The sequence below is a fragment of the Hemibagrus wyckioides genome, linkage group LG07 (genome assembly GCF_019097595.1).
Source record: "Hemibagrus wyckioides isolate EC202008001 linkage group LG07, SWU_Hwy_1.0, whole genome shotgun sequence".
NCBI classification, from domain to species: Eukaryota; Metazoa; Chordata; class Actinopteri; order Siluriformes; family Bagridae; genus Hemibagrus; species Hemibagrus wyckioides.
This window is the reverse complement of record NC_080716.1, coordinates 9123775-9141900: the sequence shown is the minus strand read 5'-3', so window position 1 is coordinate 9141900 and position 18126 is coordinate 9123775. Positions and strand designations below refer to the sequence as shown.

General features: G+C 41.3%; 2 protein-coding genes across 12 annotated transcripts in view; both read left to right on the top strand.

Annotated features, from left to right (window-relative positions):
- Positions 1-2929, top strand: part of slc4a2a (solute carrier family 4 member 2a) — a 37591-nt gene extending 34662 nt beyond the window's left edge. For all 4 annotated transcript variants that reach the window (XM_058394766.1, XM_058394765.1, XM_058394768.1 and 1 more), the window contains one exon: positions 921-2929. In XM_058394766.1, the coding sequence (XP_058250749.1) occupies positions 921-1001 (81 nt within the window). In that variant the 3' untranslated portion in view covers positions 1002-2929. The remainder of the gene's footprint in view (positions 1-920) is intronic.
- Positions 2930-5658: 2729 nt separating this feature from the next.
- On the top strand, positions 5659-17444 carry ubtfl (upstream binding transcription factor, like). 8 transcript variants are annotated; one of them, XM_058394789.1, is made up of 20 exons: positions 5659-5840; positions 8000-8088; positions 8477-8658; positions 8836-8919; positions 9091-9246; positions 9369-9433; positions 9515-9635; positions 9713-9823; positions 9897-10024; positions 12208-12349; positions 12496-12537; positions 12650-12763; positions 12879-13034; positions 13367-13495; positions 13859-13944; positions 14059-14248; positions 14360-14407; positions 15385-15516; positions 15773-15895; positions 16823-17444. In XM_058394789.1, the coding sequence occupies exons 2-20, from the start codon at positions 8031-8033 to the stop codon at positions 16910-16912; spliced, it is 2157 nt and encodes a 718-aa protein (XP_058250772.1). In that variant the 5' UTR covers positions 5659-5840; positions 8000-8030; the 3' UTR covers positions 16913-17444. The 8 variants fall into 8 exon arrangements, with proteins under 8 accessions (XP_058250772.1, XP_058250774.1, XP_058250776.1 ...); XM_058394791.1 differs by having other exon boundaries at positions 7976-8088; positions 13367-13477; XM_058394793.1 differs by having other exon boundaries at positions 7976-8088; positions 15385-15450; positions 15776-15895.
- The last annotated feature ends 682 nt before the right edge of the window (positions 17445-18126 follow it).

Here is an 18126-nt window from a genome sequence, read left to right as displayed (position 1 = left end):
CTCTTCCTCTACATTGTCCTGCTCTAACTCTGCCTTCCTCCACCAGCAGAGTTTCTTTCAATGCACAAGACAAGCAGGATGTGTTCATCATCCTAGTTAATAGTGTGCAGTATCAGAAATATTTGTCTCTTTCTATCCACTCCCGTCACTCAGGTGTTTGTACAGTCTCTTGTCAATTCGAGACTGGACTACAACTCGCTCCTGGCAGGTCTGCATCTGAGGGCCATTCAACCTCTGTAAATGATCTAAAATGCAGCTGCGTGACTTGTTTTCAACATTCCTAACTTCTCCCACACCACCCTGCTTCCTGTAGCTTCCCACATCAGATTTAACACCCTGATGCCTGCCTACAAAGACAAATCCGGACCAATACCCTCGCACCTCAAAACACTAAGGGCATCTGCCAAATGCCATAAATGTAAATAGAAAGAAGCAGCCTTTATTTGTCACATGCCCATTACAGCACAGTGAAACGGTTTTCTTCACATATCCTAGCTTGTTAAGAAGTTGGGGTCAGAGCACAGGGTCAGCTGTGATATAGCAACCTTGGAGCAAAGAGGGTTAAGGGTCCAACAGTGGCAGCTTGGTTGTGCTACGGCCAGAACCCATAGCCTTAATCGCCCGTCCCACAACTGTACCTAAATAAGGCTGCGGTAAAGAACTGGTTTCTTATTATGCCTTAGAGTATAGTCACAGAAGACTCCCAATGGCACGAGTGGTATATACAGTCACTTTGGTTATTATTAATGTTATTGTTTATAAAATAGTCAAATAAGATACCTGTCTAAACAACGGGACAATTTATTTGCTTTACTTGGTATAAAGTCACACATTCACAACATTGTTAGAACACTAGTCTACTGGCTTTAATGTTGTACGTTTCACTGTGCCTGTGTCCTCATCATGTGCGTGTTTCACAGCTTGACGCGGACGACGCAGAGCCCACCTTCAACATGAGGGAAGGACAAGACGAGTATACAGAGATGCACGTGCCGGTGTGACCGCCGCCCCCGACTGACCCGAACCTGAACGAATGAGTGGAATCACACAATCCTATAGACTTTTCAACCCATCACCTTTATCACCAGTCAGTGACTATTTAAAGTCACTGTAGTTCTGTTCCATGACCGTCATGCCTATAGAAGCATTTTATCACTTTGTGACCATCTGGAATTTTAACTGATTTAGTAAAACTATATTTGAGTATTTAACGGTTGTCAGTATATAGTTGTTTATCCACAAGGTTTAGTGTGTACTAACACCCAGGTGTATATTTGTGTAGTAAGTGTGAAACGTGACAATCCCCCTCCCACACACACACACAAACAACCCCTCACCTTCCTCCCCCACATGGAGCACTTTATGACCAATCATAACGCTTTTGTTTTTGTTATTGATTTGTCATCGTACTGAAACCAGGGTGAAATCTGATGTAGGCTGAAACACTTCAAACATCTGGAAATATTTACGTAGTAGAACTGTTGGCAAGGTTTGTTTTTTTGTTTTTTTTCCCTTCGGACCAGCACTGAAAAGAAAGCGGTTGTTTTCACGAAACTCAGTGTTCTTTAATGACTGTATATTTCAGATCTATTGCGAAAAATATGCAACTTTTCTTTTCTTTTTTTTTTTTTTAGTTACATACACCGACTCACATGCACTAACCAACCAGAGGTGCTGAATATCACCTGGATATCTTTTTGTGAGACTCAGCAAGAGTGATACAACACGCTAGTTCAGTACGGTTGCCGTTCATTTGGAACCAGCACTAATCGAATAAATTCCTTATTGCAAATACTATATCACATATTGTCAGTTCTCAGCATGTATACGCACACACACGCACATCCGGGTGATGTTTGCCGTCCCTGGCGGTTGTCTGGTGATGACAGAACTGCGGTTATGTATGTAACTAGTGTTTATCGTTCTATATATCGTTATATATTTAAAGCCAAATAAGTATCAAGAGACCAGTGTATAAAAAGCTGCGCTATTGCTGTAGGGAGTTTATCCGTTCCCTAAATAGGAAAAATTCGACGCTAAGTGTGTATCTTCCGTTATTGTGTGACTAAATCTGCTTCATTCTGAAATACGTGGCTACTGAATATATTTTTAATCGTTTCACATTAAAGCTGTAGTAGTTTAGCACTATAACTGAAAGTGATAAAGGATGATGGTACTCAGCATTGCCAGGTAGGTCAATGAATTACATTTTTAAAGGGTTCTGTGGTATAGGCTGGCAATGATGAGCCACATCTTAAAACTATTTCAGGTTTTAATCTAAAGATAGGCGTCTGATTCAAACGTTCGTGTCTACACAATAGTTTTTAACATTGTGCCTGTTTATTTTAGTCTGATTTCATTATTAAAAAAAAAAATAGTTTAATATCCAAAGATGCAGTATAAAGCTGAAATCTTGAACATTTCTGCATGTTTTGTTGTTTTTGGGGCCTAATTATATTTTTCTACTTTGTCTGTCAGTGAGTTCATAATTCTTTTAAACATGTAATGGACAAAAAGATGGGTTAATTGTTACAAGTGCAATCTGTCTTACATTCCAACTATAACACTCAAACTGATTTTTTTTTTGTTTTGTTTTTTTTTTTCTTCTCAAAATCTTGAACAAAATGCTATTGTACTTATGTATGGAACTGTACTTTTCCATTTGCTCTTGCCAAAAACACTTGTGTTACAATCACTTGAGCTTATGATGTAGTGCCTTTTAATACGATATTGCTGTAAAGCGGGCCGGATGAAACTGTGTAGTTGCTTTTGCTTGATGAGAAATCGTAAAGCAGAAGTGACCGTGTTTGTTAGTGTGAATGATGGTGAAGAGGTGTGATTTGACCATGATGTGACTGTGTGAAAGCAGAAAGTCCTCTGTGTTTATGCACAGTGCAGACTCAATAAAGCAACTCAACATTTCTACCCATATGTGCTGTTATTGTATTGCATTTACTCTTTGATAGATAGATAGATAAATAGGTAGATAGGTAGATAGGTTATATTGCTGAAAGTTTTGGGTGTTCCAATCACTTCCATGGCCACAGGTGTATAGGATCCAGCATCTAGGCATGCAGACTGCTTCTACAAACCTTTGTGAAGGACCGGGTTTCTCTCAGGAGCTCAGCGAATTCAAGCGTTGTACCGTGATAGGTTGCCACCTGTGCAATAAGCCTATTCATGAAATTTCCTCAGTACTAAATATTCCACGGTCAACTGTTAGTTGTAATATAACAAAGTGGAAGCAATTGGGAACAACAGCAACTCGGCCACGACGTGGTAGGCCACGTAAAATCACAGAGGGGGGTCGGCGCATGCTGAGGAGCACAGTGCACAGAAGTCACCATCCATCTTTCTGCAGAGTCAATAGCTACAGACTAGAATAGACTCCAAACTTCCTGTGGCCTTCAGATTAGCTCAAGACCAGTGTGCAGAGAGCTTCATGGAATGGGTTTTCATGGCCAAGCATATACATACATACATCCAAGCCATACATCAATGCAAAGCATCAGATGCAGTGATGAAATGCACGCTGCCACTGGACTCCAGAGCATTGGAGAGGTGTTGTCTGGAGGGACCAATCATGCTTCTCTGTCTGGCAAGCCGATGGACAAGTCTGGGTTTGGCAGTTGCCAAGAGGACGGTACTTGCCTGGCTGCATACCAGTGCAAAAAGCAAGGTCCATAAAGACATGGATGAGAGAGTTTGGTGTGGAGGAACTTCACTGTCCTGCACAGAGTCCTGACCTCAACCTGATAGAACACCTTTGGGATGAATTAGAGCGGAGACTGAGAGCCAGGCCTTCTCGTCCAGCATCAGTGCCTGACCTCACAAATGTGCTTCTAGAGGAATGGTCAAAAATTCCCATAAACACACTCCTAAACCTTGTGGAAAGCCTTCCCAGAAGAGTTGAAGCTGTTATAGCTGCAAAGGGTGGAACAACTCCATATTACATTTGCGTATGTAAAGGTAGACGTCCCAAAACTTTTGGCAATTTAGTGGAAATAGATATACTTTATTGATCCCATGAGGGAATTTCTTGTGTTACAGCAGCTTAGATTTGACCTCCTTATTGAATGACTATGAACCGTGCTTTAATATTTAGCTGTGACCACACTGCTTTATTATTATTATTATTATTATTATTATTATTGTAAGCGGTAGTAGTAATCTTCGCAAAGATTGTCTTGTGAAGGTCCTTAATACACAAACAGTCTTCATTAAACACCACAAACATTCTTGTTTCTTCTACAGCTAGCTTTTATAGCTGTTTATAATGTTGATGAGAAGTGTGACTCTAGCATCGCTTGACCACAATATCGAAATCCCAACAAAATAAAAGCCCCAATTTAAAAACAAAACACAAGCAACACTAAATTTAGGACACACTCAATATACTTCACTGTACTTGATTAAACTGAACAAACCGATCTGTACTACATAATTAAATTCCCCTTACAATGATCCACACTTGGCGAGATTCAGTGGGTCTCACACACACACACAGACTTTTATTTTGATGGACGTCCGATGGGCCGTTGCTCACGTGAAGAATAATAAATATTGCCCCACTTAATGAGAGTTATAGTTGCAGATGATGCATTTCATGTGTTATATTGGGTTTAATACTTAAAGACTGCTAGTTATTTTTTTGCTAGTGGTTCCAAGTGTTGGTAGTAAGAACTTATGCAGGGTCTCCTTCCACGTCGACGGGAAGGTCACGTGACATGTGGTCAGTTAGTTAACTGATAAGGGAGTCAGGTGTGTGAGGAGAAGAGCGGCTAGAGCGCGTGCAGAACAGGGGGTGTGTGTGGGGGGTCAGGGCTGAGCTGGAAGTCACTGATGCTCGAAGTGATAGTTCAGTAGCTTCTTCACTTAAAGTGACTTTTTTTCTTTTTTTTGCCTGATGTGATTGAAGTCAGAGATGAGACGGTGGTCATCATGGTGGCAGCGAGCACATCAGAACAAGACTTTAGCAGGAGAGAGAGAGTGTATTTTGGGACGGAGCTCTGATGCTTCATGCTCGGGGATGTTTGGCTCCGGTGCTGGTCCATGGCGTCTCCACATCCTCTTCTTCCTCAGCGCTTCACACCACCACATTAACGGCACACACACTCTGCGAGCCACACGCATGTCCTCTAAAAACCAAGGAATTACACACCGACATGGATTTAACACGTTAATGGATGCTTGTTTTGAGCGCACGAGCTCAGCGAACACTCACTTTACCTTCACTATCAGCACGCGCAGCGCACGAGCTCAGCTAACACTTCACCTTCACTATATCCGCTGTTTATATGGAACTGGGCTCAGAGACTCGGGTTAGTTCCTGAAGACGAATAAAAGAGTAATACTGATGTCAGGCTTGGATAATTACCGACTTGTTTTGTGCAATAAAATCAATCCCATTCGAAAAGAGTTCAGAATATTAAACACAGTCTGCTGTGTGTGTGTGGTGCAGCTACAGTTAGCAGTAAAGTGGAAGTCTGGTGTATGTGCAAGAAGCTAAAAACGTAAATAAACATTAAACATTTACTACCTGCGCTTGGAAAAAAAACCAATTGTGTAAAAATCAAAGCACAATTTATATTTTCTCAAAGTCTCAAAGTCCGCCTTTCTGCCTCGTATGTTTTTTCCCCAGAGTTCCTCCCCCTGCGGCGCTGGGCGGAGTTTCATACCGAACGAGACGCTCCTTTTGTCGGATCCGTTTCGACTTGACTCCCCGGGGTTTACGGCTAAAAAAAATCGACGCATATTATACTTAATAAACATTAACTGCACATAAGTCGAACGGCATATCGATTGCAAAGAGGATCTGGCAATAAGTGTTGTAAAAAAAGGTGAGTCATTCGATGATTTTCGTGCTGTTTTCTCCCATTTTTAGACGGCGCGTCCCCGAGTCTTTGTAACATTCATGGCGGCTCTGCAGTGAAGACTCCGGGGCGAAGAAAGGCTCAAGGGCCCGCTCGCACTCGGTTTATTATAAATATAACACTATATATTGGGATTTATCGAAGCCTGGCTTTAGGAGTCATTCTAAAAAAACACCATATGTTCACATATGTTTTTAATTTGACCCACATTTGTAAATCATTAAATCCATTTTTGTTTTTTTTTTGTTGTTGTTTTTTCCCTCCACAAAATCGGTTTATTTTCTTAATGTTGCGCGCGTTGCTACTCCTAATACTACTACAGCAGATGCAGCACGCGCAAGGAAACATAAAGGTGTGTGAACAGTCGTGGATTATTTGTTTTCGATATTCTTGTTGGTGTAAAGAAATATTTGTGGCGTTTTCTGCGGGCTACCCGAGGCGTTGTTGCCAGCGGAAGCTGTGTACTGACTCCTCCCGGAATCACGGCGCCATTACTGGGCTCGAGTGCAGACAATGGTCGGTACCGCCGCACGAAATGAAGAGCATATATATATATATATATATATATATATAAAATGGATCCTGATATGGATCCTTCCACTGCGGAGAAGCGGCTTCGGACACGATGAACATGAGAAAAAATCCTTTAAAACGGCCGCTTGCGATGTTGTGACTTCAATTTTTAACATTTCACTTTATCGGACTTGCTGAGAATAGTTTGGGCTGTTTTTCGAAACGTAAACGCGAATAATTCTTAATAATAATCAGAGTGTTGGTGTTAATGGATGAAAAGGTTCCGCCTGGGATCTGAGGTGTTTTGGCTCGGTTCAGCTTGTGCAGGCGGAATGAGACACCAGGACACCGGGGAACGCGGCGCCACTGCTCGCGGAGGGCGGGTGGGAACACGGGCCCTGACCAACCCGAACTAAACTACAAATATTCGCAACTGTACTCATTTTTTGGTAATGCATATAAACTGGATTAACATCAGAAACCTGACTAGCAATTGTACTGTTTGGAAATAAGGTGCAACTTAACAGGCATAACTTCGCCCGAGCTAGCTAGTGCTAGCTAGCCTGCTTTATTATTGGAAAAAAAAAATATAAAAAGCTGTTGAGTTTTTCGTCAAAAAACGCCAACATGTCGGACAAAATGTCCAAACTTTTGAATGTTTAGTATAATTTACTGCATTTTTAGCAACCAAACTAGGGTTAAACAGATAGCTAAAGTAGCCTGCTGTCTCTTCCCGACACCAGGTAGAGAAGTCGCACCACCATGACTGGGTCATTCCTCGCTCCTCAGTATAACTATGGACGTTGTTTGCCCAAAAATAGTTTCCAAAAATGTTGGCTTTTTAAAATCAGCTAAAAAAGAGTCTTAGAGTTTATGGGTTAAAATCCACGAATCCAACCCGAGACGTTGCGCCTCAGTCATTTTCTCCACCAGGCTTTGTAGATGTTTTTATGTAGGTTTCCCAGAAGCACGATTTTAAAATACGTCCAAGATGGTGCTTTTCCACTCGTCCATAAGTTGTGGTGTGTGTGTGTGTGTGTGTGTGTGCGCGCGCGCTCCATCCTCCTGCACCAGATACTTTCTTTACACCAGATACATGCAGACTCCCATCGGACATCATCTGACCCGGAGGCTGGACCTCTGATGCTCCGTGCCCAGTGTATCATCTAAACCATGTCATGTTTTAACACACCAGTTCACGAAATTGGCATGATTGTAGACATTTACAAGGACAAAACACGAATGGTCAAATTAATAACACTTACACAGGGCACAGGAACAAACAGCTGGAGCTCATTCAGCTTCTGTGTAAAGAAAATATCTCTATGAATTCATCATCTTCAGTAAGCACTCAGGATCATAGAGGTATTCTTGGAAGGTTGGGAGTCTGTCACAGGGCATCATGCACACACACACACCCACCTAGGGATAAATTTAACATGGCCAGTCTGCCATTTTTTTGGAAACCCACACGAAACTGGTACAGGGTATGGGAGTTTGGTGTGAAGTGTAACATGTCTTTAGTGTAATGTGGCAGTTTTAACCACTTGCATGTTTTATAATGATTTGTTATGTTTCTTTGCACTCAGGTTTGAGGGTTTGTATTCCTGCAGGTCGGGTCAGAGCCACCTTGACTGTGTAGTCATGAATGGCAGCAGCAGCGTGGCTGGCACCCAGACTGGGCGAATCAAACTAGAACCAGGTAGGCATGCCGCAATCTCTGTGCTTTTACTGCAACTACCCTGTCCTTGCCCATGTCCTTTTGTCAGATTTTGTAGTCTTGAGGTACTTTGACACTGTTGACCTAGACCGCATTCTGTCCGTTTTTAAGTCTGTTTGAATAACACAACTGCCAAACAAATACATGCAAATCTGTGTGATTTATAGACTTCTGAGACCCAAATTATGCTACGTAGAAATCGTTTTCTTCTTGATACAGTCTCTCTGTGTGCCTCTGTATGCTATGTCTACCCACAAACCAGCTTTAATACATAAGAGTCATTATGAGGAAACTGTTTTGTTGGGGGGGAAAACTTCCTTGTGAACACAGCAAGTACATATTAATATTCTGTTGTGTGTGATTGTGTTAGATGGTGATGTGTGGAGTAAGGAGGACTGTCTGACACTGCTAGAGAGGATCAGGAGTCTGTTGCCTGATGCAGACTCTTTGAAATACAAGACCACAGAGTCTCATTTTGACTGGGAGAAAGTGGGCTTTGGAAACTTTACCGGGGATATGTGTAAGCAGAAATGGCAGAAGGTTTCCACAGAGGTGAGCCAACTAACCAGACGAGTGTGTGTGTGTGTAGAATGGTAAAGACTGGTTAAGAAATGTTTTTTAAAGATATTTAATCAGCATAAATGTTCCCAAATGTTTTACAGAACATTTTTCTATGTTTATATGATAGCTTCAGCACAGAGTTGTGACAAAATCGTTTTTTCCTCGTAGGTTCGGAAGTACAGGACAATGACGGAGCTCATTGTCGACGCAATAGAGTATGTGAAGAACCCGTATAAAGGAAAGAAACTAAAGGTAATGTTATTGTACTAAATACTGTATGTTATTACAGGTTTTGATGCTTTTCACCAAGATTCCCAACAAAATGCTAAGAGTTGTCAAGATGACTTCCCTCACAATCTCATTACAGTGTATTGAATGCAAATTGTTTCCTAGTACAACTCGTTTATTTGACCTTCTCCACAGACACATCCAGACTTCCCGAAGAAGCCCCTCACACCCTACTTTCGTTTCTTTATGGAGAAAAGAGCCAAGTATGCAAAAATCCATCCAGAGATGAGCAACCTGGATCTAACGAAGATCCTCTCCAAAAAATACAAAGAGCTCCCCGAAAAGAAAAAGGTGAGTGCACCGAAGGAACACATGACTGGATTTGTTTTTCAGTTTTGTAAAGCACTTGGTATGTTAATGTTGCTTTTCTTTTTGTTTTGCATTGTGTTGTAAAGATATGCTCCTCTGTTTAGCTTAAATACATTCAGGAATTCCAGAGGGAGAAGGAGTCCTTTGAGAAAAACATGGCACGGTTCAAGTAAGTGCCCCCTTCTCTCGCTTTTGAAATAACAGTGTTTTAAAAGCCTTCTCTTAAACCAACACACGTGTTTTTTGTTAGAGAAGACCATCCCGAGCTGATAGAAGAACGGAAGAAGTCAGACCTCCCAGAGAAGCCCAAAACCCCTCAGCAGCTGTGGTACAACCATGAAAAGAAAACCTTTATGAAGCTTCACCCAGAGGTGGGTATGTTTAAGTGTTCTCGTTTTATGAAATAGTTATATAACCAGAATATAACCCTGTTGTTTCTTATTCCTAGGTAAGCCAAAAGGAACTGAAAGAAGCTTTACGGCGTCAGTGGTCTCAGCTCTCGGACAAAAAGCGACTGAAATGGATCAGCAAAGCACTGGAGCTGCAGAAGAACTACGAGGTACTTTACACCACAATAAAGATCGAAGTTATTGAAGTAGAACTGCTTGCATGTTTCTGTATTTGCCTTTCAGGACAGCATGAGGGCGTACCACGAAGCACACCCCGACGCAAACTCCGAAGAACACGTCAAGTCCGTCCTGACCAAAGCCGAGCGGCAGCTCAAGGACAAATTTGATGGACGGCCCACTAAACCACCACCGTAGGTGTTGTCTGCTAGCTTAAAGAACATGTCCCAACCTTGATGTCTGCTAATGTCACTATTTTCTGCAGATTTGAAAAGTGTACTCGCTTGGAAGGCCTTAAGTGCGTGTGTAGAGGAGGGAACCAGTGTCTGATTAGCGTAGAGGGACAGATTTCTATTAATGTCGACATTAAATACAAATATACGTGAGTCGTGAGCGGCACAACAGTTTCAATCCAGACACGAGGCAGGGAGTCCAAGTGGAATGGAATTACGCTGTCCCTCATCAGTGGAAAAAACAAACATTTATAAAAACACTGACACTGTACTAAGACATGGAGAAAAGAGGTTTTTACTTCATATTATACTTGCATATAGGTTTAGGTGTTAATGTTGTGTCTACCAAACTAGAATTTACAAGGAACAAGAAGCCAAAAGAAAAAGAAACTATATCTGAACTGAAAATTAAGCAGAGTTCCATGGTTTACTGCAGGAATAATAAATATAGGCTTATCTTTGTTTGGATAAGGAGAAAAACTATACATGACTGATTATAAACCAAGTCAGTTCTCACAATGTCCAAACATTTTCACTCGTCTGTATTAGGCAGGATTGACTTGAACAGATTTTAGTGTTTAAAGTCAATATTCTTACTAAATGATTGACTATTTCTAAGGTTTTAATAATAGAGTTGCTGAGCACTGGTGCAAGCGATTATGCATGAGATATGTTTGTGCATATCTTCTGTGCCGTGTCTCAACCAGCCTCCATTGATTATTTGGACTAAGGAGGTGATCGTGTACTCACAACAACAGACGTCCTGTCTTTGAAGCTTTTATCATGCTGTGGTATTGTCCCAATACAAAAACACCTTTAAAGAAATATAATAAAATTGTCCCTTTGGACAATTTTCCTCTCATAGGTTGGAGATACAGCTCCACTCCATGTAGTCCATTGAGATATAAACTAGACAGAAAACACTGAAAGTGCTATCTGTAACGCTCAGTTTTGCTCTGTTCTCGCTGCTGTCTGTAATAAATCTTTATTATGATAAAGTTTTTTTTAACTCTACTATGTTTAGAAGCAGTAAAAAACTGATGTTTAGAGCCATCAAATGTAAAAGAGGCAAAATCCCCATTTTGTTACAGATCTTGGAGGAGCAACAGGTTTCTCCAAACTAAATATTAAGCCTGTAGAGGGAGCACAAGCCATGATTTACAATCAAAACTATAGTTATTTATATTTTTTTAAATAAATGTTTTATTGGTTCTATTGGCAGAATACATCAATAAATCTTTTTTTGCAAGAATATTTCAATTAATAAATTGCGATGACACCCAGTAATAAAATCTCCCTGATCTTACGAAGCCACTTTTCTATAAAACGTGATCATTTATAGGGATCTCCCTAGCAATTCTGTAACTTCATCTTTTGATGTATAATATTTTGAGCCTCACTACAACTAATGCAGATAGACATTTTATCGTTCATATTATTAATATTTTGTATTTGTTTTGTTGATGAAAAGCTTATTCACATACACTATATTGACAAAAGTTTTGGGACATCCCTCCAAATCTTTGAGCTGTTGTTTTTCAGTGGTTAGGTTTGGCCCATTAATTCCAGTGAAAGGAAATCTTAATGCTTCAGCATACCAAGACATTTTGGGACTTTGTGGGAACAGTTTGGGGGTGATCGCTTCCTGTTCCAACATGACTGCACACCAGTGCACAAAGCAAGCTCCATAAAGACATGGATGAGTGAGTTTGGTGTGGAGGAACTGAGCTCAACCTCATAGAACACCTTTGGGAAGAATTAGCGTGGAGACTGTGAGCCAGACCTTCTCGTCCAACATCAGTGCCTGATCTCACTAATGCGCTTCTAGAGGAATGGTCAAAAATTCCCATAAACACACTCCTACACCTTGTGGAAAGCCTTCCCAGAAGAGTTGTTATAGCTACAAATGTCGGAACAAATCCATATGGCACTCGTGTATGTAAAGGCAGATGTCCAAAAACTTTTGGCAATATAGTGTATATCCATTTTCATCCATTAAATATGGCAAATAACATCAGATAGAACTTGCAACTACAAGAACTTGAAATCGTATCCATTTGGAATGTGAAATCTGAACATATTAAGCAGAACGGGTTGCTAAGGAACGTGACCTGCAGGGACAGTGATCAGCTTTTGTTCTGCAGGAATGGATATTCTTTATACTGCGCCGAGCTGATGGTAAACATGAAGGACGTCCCGAGCACAGAGAGAATGGTGCTGTGCAGCAAGCAGTGGAAAATGATGACCCAGAAAGAGAAGGATATGTACCAGAAGCGATGTGAACAGGTAAGCTGTACATGCAATGACCGCCAGTGAAAAATTGATCCACTAATAATAAAGATGACTGTTATAGCCTGTCTTCTGTACTCGTGAACTGAGCGGTCCTGGTCTAACCACTTCACACAATTCTCCTACTTTTTTTGCCTCGACAGAAAAAGAAGCAGTACGAGATTGACCTCCAGAGGTTTCTTGAGGTAGGGATTCAAGTGTTGTTTTTACAGATAGAACAATGCACTTCAGAGATATTGAACAGTTTAATTCTTAAGCAGCCTGTGTGCATTCTTTGGGGGGTTCATCTCACTACAGACTCTACCCGAAGAGGAAAGGGATCGAGTCCTGACGGAGGAGAAGCTGGGAGGCACCAAGCTGAGCAATGTGGGGGCAGGCAGCCCTTTTGTCACTAAATCCCCGTCAGCCAAGGTAGGGTTAACCCTACTCTGCCAAACTTATTCATCATGGGTAGCTCTTCTGAATTGCATATTAGACACATCGATCGCCTTAGACACTTTAATCTGATGACGTCCCTGGGGTATAGGACCGGGGTCGAGACTCTGAGTTAGACCAGTGGGTCCATGGACTGCCAAAGGAAAAGAAAGACGGGAAGAAGAAGGCGCAACTTCCTGAGACGCCCAAAACGGCAGAGGAGATGTGGCAACAGAGCGTGATCGGTGACTACCTGGCCAAATACAGGGTGAGAATAACTCACTTTACTCAGAGTGTTTCAGACAAAGGATAAAAGTGCTGACGGTCAGTAAAGAATATGCATACTATCATGACGGTTTTGTGAAAGTTTTCTTTGAAAAGAAATAGCTCTTAGTTTTTCACTAAAATTCATCCATTTTCATCAGTTCATCTCCTGTCTTTATCTGTAGTTTTTTTCTATTTCCCTTTTCATTTTTTATTATTTCTGTAGCTTTAAACACGGGACACTTGCATACCTCTACCCATGATAATGCCCTTTATATGTAAAAGCCCAAATGGACAAGCCAGTTGTTTTATATGCAAAAGTGTATTTCCTTGCAGAATGACAGGAAGAAAGCTCAGAGCACCATGGAGGCTACTTGGAAGAGCATGGAGAAGAAGGAGAAGATCCCCTGGATCAAGAAAGCAGCCGAGGACCAGAAGCGATACGAGGTTCAGTACCGGACTGTGGTCAGTGACCAAACGTTTTGACCACTGTCTTCTCATCCATACTGAAGAAATGTCAAAATGTTGGTCATCTCCTAACCTTGATCTTCCGCAGAGTAAAGCAGGGGAGAGGTGAAACAGTGGGTGCTGCTATCACAACTCTAGCTGTTGTTTCTTTATTCCCATGTGGTATTTGCATTGCGCTGGATATAAATGTGACTTGGTTGTTGTGCTGCCTTCAATACCCAGTCAACTCTATTCATGATTTCCACATATCTGACATTTTTTCATTCAGTGATATTGCAAAGTAGTCTTTGGTATTAAATTTTATTTTATTAAGTTAACATGCCTGAAGCAACCTGAAATCCTGCTTTGCTTTATTTACAGAGAGAGCTGGTCGAGATGAGGACGGTGCCATCAGGCCAAGGTCAGAGGAAGCCAAAGTTTGACGGAGAGCCCAAGAAACCTCCTGTGTGAGTGACGAATCTGCACGCCAATACCTTCTCTGAGATCTTCCCATTATGGAGGAACTGTTCACTTCGTCATCTGACCTTCTCCTCCTTCTTTCTTCTCTCCTTTTGATGCAGGAGTGGCTATCAGATGTTTTCCCAGGAGCTGCTCACAAATGGCGAGCTCAATCACTTCAGCCTCAAAGAGCGCATGGTGGAGATCGGCAAGCGCTGGCACAAGCTCAGTCAGAGCCAGAAGGACAAGTACAAGAAGCAGGTGGAGGAGCAGCAACTTGAGTACAAAGCAGAGTTGGATGCCTGGGTGAAGGTACACACCGAGTGCCGCATTACATTTTGCCCACACTGCGACAGAAGTCAGTTTGTAGCAGTGAAGTGCAGATGTCAGTGATCCTGTTTTCTCTTTTGCTTTCTCTCTCAGTCTCTCTCTCCTCAGGAGCGGGCCGTGTACAAAGAGTTCTCTTCTACAGTGAGTGTCTCAGTTCAGCCATTTCATTATTAGTATTTTACTCTGGCTTATTAACATCTTCCATATTGTGCAACTTGTTGTGGGTCATTTTAGAAGCCATGCTGATTTAGTCCTCAGGGAGCCCCATTCCGTCCACGTCTCACTTCAGCTCCGTCTTTTACAAATGCAGCATCTAATCTGCAAACCCTCAGCAACAGTGTGGTTCATTACACCCACTGCAGGAAACATAACATGTATTTTGGCTTGTAAAATGATGTTCTACATGCTTGGATAATTTTGTGACTTTGCACATCTGTAAAAGATTCATGCACCTTTTTCCTTATCTATATTTCTGACCAATTTTTTCCCTCCATGGTCTTACACATCTCTCAGACATTTATTTTTGTGTTTGGTTTGTTTGTTATATGTTAGTTTTAAAAAAAAATCAGCTCCGCTATTGATTCAGATTTGAGAAATGAATGAATTAATAGGAATGAAAGTGCCACACCTGTGCCACCATTACCATTCCCCGGCCCCTGTTTCCTAGCTCAGGTGTGTTCGGAGTTGAAACACAATAAACATGCGGATTACTCAGGGGTCCCTGAGGACTGAATGTGTTGGCTATACACGTTTTAAAAATGTGCATGGATTTCAGTGCAATGCATGGCAAATTATTTTTGCTGCTAGCAGCTTAGTGTTGTATAAGACTAAGAATAGACTGTTTTGTAGAATTGTAATCTTATAAATAGCTATTAACTTTTTTTTAAAATCAGTACTATGTATACTTGTGAGCTGGAACTAACCTGACTTGAGACAGTAATGGTTCTATGGGCTGCTTTGCAGAGCTACTAATTGTTGCTTTGAGCTTGAACTATTTTTTTTCTTGTTTTTTTTTTTTGTGTTTTTTTGTTTTTTGTTTTTTTTTTTCCCCCCATGTTGCTCTCTTTCCTCGTCTTCCCCTCCCTCCCCCCTCCTCTCCCCTGTCTGTGTGTCCACAGAAACGGCGGAGCACGTCAAAGGCGCGAGGTCCCGGAGCCAAAGTGCGTGTCACCAAGGGGAAGGCGGTAGGTGCCCGAGCTGCAGCGCTGGGGGCCGGGGGGGGCAAACGTTCCATGGCGTACCGGGTCAAGGTAACGCCCGCTTTCTCAGGGCCACTCGCCCAACACAGTCAAAAAAAAATCCAATGGGCCACTCAGGCCACAGCGTCAGGGAAATAGTGTTGAGAAATGTATTAGTTTCATTAACAGAAAGCAAGTGCTCTTAAAGTATAGTGAAGGCTATGGCAAAATGTATGCCCTTAAAAAAAAAAAACCTTAAACATGGATGTTATGCAGAAGGAGGAGAATAACTGCTTATTAGAGAGAAGTGTGACTCTGTGGTTTCCAGCAGGACACCTCAGACTCAGAGGAAGAGGACGATAAGACAAACTCAACAGACTCGGAGGACGAAGATGACGAGTCATCCGCCTCCACAGATAGTGAAGATGAGGAAGATGACGAAGATGATGAGGTGGGGATATAGTCCTACACTTGAAGTGAGGATTAAAACTTCAGGGGTCTTCATTCCAACCGGTCAGGAGCAAACAACCGATTCCATGAGTTTAATCTTTCTTTGCCTTCAGTCATTATCAGGACTGGCTCCTGCTTAGTTGGAATGAAAGCCTGCAGCTACACGGGCCCGTTGCAGATAAGATTAATGACTCCTGCGGATAAGATTAAGGACCCAGTTGATTAATATTAAATCAACTTTAAAGAAAAAAAACTATTGATAACTAGTTTAGATAACTGTAGATAAAAATCAAAATGCTTGGTCAGACTCAGGAATGCTTTAAAATGTTGGATTTGTGAAGTTTTGAGGTTTGGTTGAACTTTGTGTAAATGTCTGTTATATAAATAGTTATATATATTTTAATAAATATTTATGCATGTATTCTTGTATGTATTGTAAGCTCCTAGAGCATGCAGTGTAAAACGAGTCTGCTTGATATAGGAGTGACTAATGTAAAAACCAAAAAGCAGTTTTAGGTTTATCTGTTCAGTAAAAAAAAGACTACAAAATTAAATATACAGGTGAGGAGAGTAATGGCCAAATGCAGCTTAAAAGATAGATATTAATATAATATTATAGATAGATATTAATATAAATTACAAACTGACAAGTAGCATCATGACTATCTAGCTAGCGGTGTTTTGAGGAACTGTTATATTATTCAGGTCTTTCCAGAAATTTGCTCATTTCCTTTTCCTTTCAATGTCAATTTTTTTTTCCAGGGTCACTGATATTTAAATTATTAAAATGTATTTTTTTTTAAATATTAAAATGTGTATATATATATTTATACTTGGGAGAAAAGCCAATTATGCTTGAATTTTACTTGAAACATTCACTGTACTTGTCCTGGCCTTAGCCATACACAATTTCCTGCACGTTTTACAGAATGACGAGGATGATGAGGAAGAAGATGATGACCAATCAGATGGCTCGAGCAGCTCCTCGGAGGACAGCAGTGATTCTGATTCAGACTAATGACCCCGCCCTCTCAAAGGGAGGGGGCTGTGCAGGACACGCCCCCCAGCAACATCCCTTCCTGACCATAGGGGAGGGGCCGAGTAGCTGTGAGCACACAGCACACGCTAATGCGTCTGTCTCTCCTCAGTGAGGGACGCAGGACTCAGAAGAGTGACCGCTCTTCTCTTTCTCTATATGTCCAATTTATGGGCTTAAAGTCAACTGGACAACCTCTTATTAACGAGCTGTTACTTGTGTGTTTATTGAAGCAATTTTTATTGCCTTTATATAGGTGTTATTAAAAGTTGTGTTGCTCGTTCTTTTTTTATTTTATTTTTTTGGAAATGTTAACAGTGGTCTGAGGTGGACAGTGGGAGAGACGGTCTTTTATAACAGAGGTTATAGAGAGTGGACCCCAAGCCGTCTGGGTTTGTACGCCTTCGTCCACCAGTTCATTAAAGCTCAGAGAGCTATATTAAGCTAGTCTGGTCTTGTTTGTTCAGTCTTTGGACAAATTCTCCAAAATAAATTGCACTTTTTTCCTCTTTTACTCTCTAGTGTGTTGTCTTAAAATGGTAAAAACAAACAAACAGTAATGAATGGTGTGTACATGTTCATGTTACTCTCTCTTTCAGCAAAACCTGCATGTGCCTGTGTAGTAAATGTTCCACACTTTATATTGGATAGTTATAATGTATTGTGTTATATTCCTTACCACAGAGGCAAGGCTAAATCAAATGAATCCAAAGACATTAAGCATAGCAAGGAAGCTGGCATAGCAGGAGCATTGCTACTTCAAAGCTCGAAGGTGCCCAGCTTGATCCAGAGCTAAAGTTACTGTCCATGTCTGCGTAGACTTAATCCAAGTTCTCTGGTTTACGCCAATATTCCAAAAACATTCCAGTTGGTTGACTGGCTATTCTAAATCACGTTATGTATGAATTTGTGTGTGTATGTGTGTGTGTGATGGCTCGACGTCTGGATCAGAGCATCTCCAAAACTGCAGCTCTTGTGGGGTGTTCCAAGTCTACAGTGGTCAGTATCTATTAAAAGTATCCTTTAAGTCCTGTAAGCTCAGAGGACTTAAAGGATCCGCTGCTAACATCTTGGTACCAGATACCACAGCACACCTTCAGGGATTTAGTGGAGTCCCTGCCTCGACAGGTCAGGGCTGTTTTGGCAGCAAAAGGTGGGGACCAATACAATATTAGGCAGGTTGTCATAATGTTATG

Excerpts from the sequence above, each read along its gene's own strand:
- ubtfl (XM_058394789.1), top strand. The coding sequence starts at position 8,031 with ATGAATGGCAGCAGCAGCGTGGCTGGCACCCAGACTGGGCGAATCAAA. Across the intron at positions 9,434-9,514 it reads AAAAACATGGCACGGTTCAA|AGAAGACCATCCCGAGCTGA; the intron begins GTAAGTGCCCCC and ends GTTTTTTGTTAG. Across the intron at positions 10,025-12,207 it reads CGGCCCACTAAACCACCACC|GAATGGATATTCTTTATACT; the intron begins GTAGGTGTTGTC and ends TTTGTTCTGCAG.